Here is a 2645-nt window from a genome sequence, read left to right on the forward strand (position 1 = left end):
AGTGGAGTGGGCTACAACACTGTTAGTGGAGTGGGCCACAACACTGTTAGTGTCGTATTAACTTACTAACTAGTTAGTGGAGTGAGCCACAACACTATTAGTGTCGTTTTAACTTATTAACTAGTTAGTGGAGTGAGCCACAACACTATTAGTGTCGTTTTAACTTATTAACTAGTTAGTGGAGTGGGCTACAACACTGTGAGTGGAGTGGGCCACAACACTGTTAGTGTCGTATTAACTTACTAACTAGTTAGTGGAGTGAGCCACAACACTGTTAGTGTCGTATTAACTTATTAACTAGTTATCACTATATATATAACAGTCCCGATCTCTTGGACCACAGGAGTCCAAGAGATTGTGGTCACCCACCGTTGGATATTAATCCAATAGTTCAAAATGATATATATAAATGCAATATGACATAAATTATTATTACCCGATTCAAGTCAACCGTTGAATTTACATCCAACGGTGAGTGACCATAAATCTCTTGGACTACAGGGGTCCAAGAGATCAGGACTGATATATATAAATACTAAAAGTTACATAAATGATATATGAAAATTGATAGACGTTACATTTGGCGAAAGCAAAATAGGCGAGTACAAACAAAGTTTAATTACAAATATTAATATTTAAGTTTATTATTAAGTTTACCATATGCAAAAAGGTTGTAATTTGCATTTTAAACACTGTGGTTGACAAATGATTAGATAATGGCGTAAATACACCTGAGTACATTGCTGTTTTGCTGCGCTAGAAATTTTTTTTGTTTTTTTGTTTTTGACAAACGATAGGATATTTACTAAATAATTTTTACAACATGTCAATATACTCACAACACAGTTACACCACAGCAATGAGACTAGTGAATATATATCATTCCATCTTTTGCTTTAGTTTCCCTTTAGTGGCTCAAATTTGTTTGTTAGTTTTTTTGGTCAGTAGTTTCTCAGAAAGTTATATGTGTAGTGAACTAGGCTTGGGTTATTCTAGATGCAAAGTTGGCTACAACTTCTTTCTGTATCTAGGCTAGGATTATTCTAGAGGGTTAATTTGCTGCACAAACTCCATGTGGTTCGTAGGTGGTGACGTGGGGAGCTCCCACAGAAGCCAGAGCCACAGAGCTTTAAAACCTCGAATACAGTCAGCCCAATTCACTCCTCAATTTCTCTCTTTTATCACTCAAACCTCTCTCTCTCTCTCTCTCTCTCTCTCTCTCTCTCTCTCTCTCCAGTGTGTTTGGTGATGGGGGTTCATGAGATTTGTGATGCTTTGCATGACATGAAGCCAGTGTTGTTAATGGTGGCGGTTCAGTTTTCATTTGCTGGGGTTAATATTTTCTACAAACTGGCGACTAATGATGGAATGAGCTCAAGGATTCTTGTTGCATATCGCTTCATTTTTGGAACCGCCTTCCTCCTTCCTATTGCTCTTATCTTTGAAAGGTGAATATTAGTATTGCATTTCTCTTCTTTGATAAGAATAAATTAAAAGTTCTTTCCATCTTTTGCGTTTTTCAGAACGAAGAAATATTCAATAATGTCATATTTGCTAGAGCTTTCCCTAATTGCATCATGCGTGCTCTGTTGATGACGTGGTTTCAGTAATATCTTTCAGAACATTCAATAAGTTCATCATATACACACGATAAGTTTCCTTTACAAAAACACACTGGGAAAATAAGAACGAAAAGAAAAGAAAAAAGGAAAGGAAAGGAAAGAAAAGAAAGGGAAAAGGAAATCAAATCCCAAGTGCTACCTTTTGACATTTTGCCACATTGACCACTTATATGTTTCAAACCAATTGGTGTTCAATTTGTTTTATTTACATGCAGGAAAAGCAGGCCAAAGCTCACATGGATGGTGCTCTTGCAAGGATTTTTGTCTGGCTTATTTGGGTAAGCAACTTATCCCTGCGCAATTGTGTTTCTTCAATCTTTACCAAAATCATTTTGTTCTGGGTTATAATTATATGAAGAAACTTTTTACTTTTATTTTTATTGAAATAGTATAAAGCATATATATATAACATCCGAATGAGAGAATAACTTATATACGGAAATTCTCCTCCGTGGATGTCCAGACGTTATTATTGTATGGATGTTATGTATTTTCTATTACCCATCTTTACTTTCCTTCATTTTTGCAATGACATCCCCACGATAATAATGTATAGACAACCATATGAAAGAATAACTGTACATATATATATATTTTATTTGTATTGTGCATATAGAGATATATTAGTGCTTACAGTTGGTAGTCCACTAGAAATAGAAGCCAACTACCAACTGTGGCCATTGCAATCTCTGAAGTACGCATGTCCACAACTTTTTACGTGACTCTTGTTATCTTCTAGGCTTTCAAAAAGCAACATGTACAGTTGTTGACCCAAATAAAAAAAATGTAGCTAAAAAGATTCAATATTAATGCAGGGGATCATTGTCACAAAATTTGTACATTCAAAGCTTAGCCTTGACATCTGCAACATTTGCTTCTGCCATAGCCCAACTCATCCCAGCCTTAACTTTCGTCTTCGCCGTCACCTGCAGGTAAATTTATGTTGGGTTTGGTTTCATTAAGGATTTTATATTAATAAATTTTTTATTTGTCGGGTACAGAAGTAAATGTTATTTTAACTCT

General features: G+C 35.3%; 1 protein-coding gene across 1 annotated transcript; it reads left to right on the forward strand.

Annotated features, from left to right (window-relative positions):
- Window positions 1-1210: 1210 nt before the first annotated feature.
- LOC117620237 (WAT1-related protein At1g25270-like) lies at window positions 1211-2558 on the forward strand. The gene is made up of 3 exons (XM_034350384.1): window positions 1211-1448; window positions 1838-1900; window positions 2438-2558. Exons 1-3 carry the CDS (start codon window positions 1249-1251, stop codon window positions 2556-2558), a joined length of 384 nt encoding a protein of 127 aa, XP_034206275.1. The 5' UTR covers window positions 1211-1248.
- Window positions 2559-2645: the final 87 nt, after the last annotated feature.

This window comes from Prunus dulcis, chromosome 1 (assembly GCF_902201215.1).
Source record: "Prunus dulcis chromosome 1, ALMONDv2, whole genome shotgun sequence".
Classification (NCBI taxonomy): Eukaryota; Viridiplantae; Streptophyta; class Magnoliopsida; order Rosales; family Rosaceae; genus Prunus; species Prunus dulcis.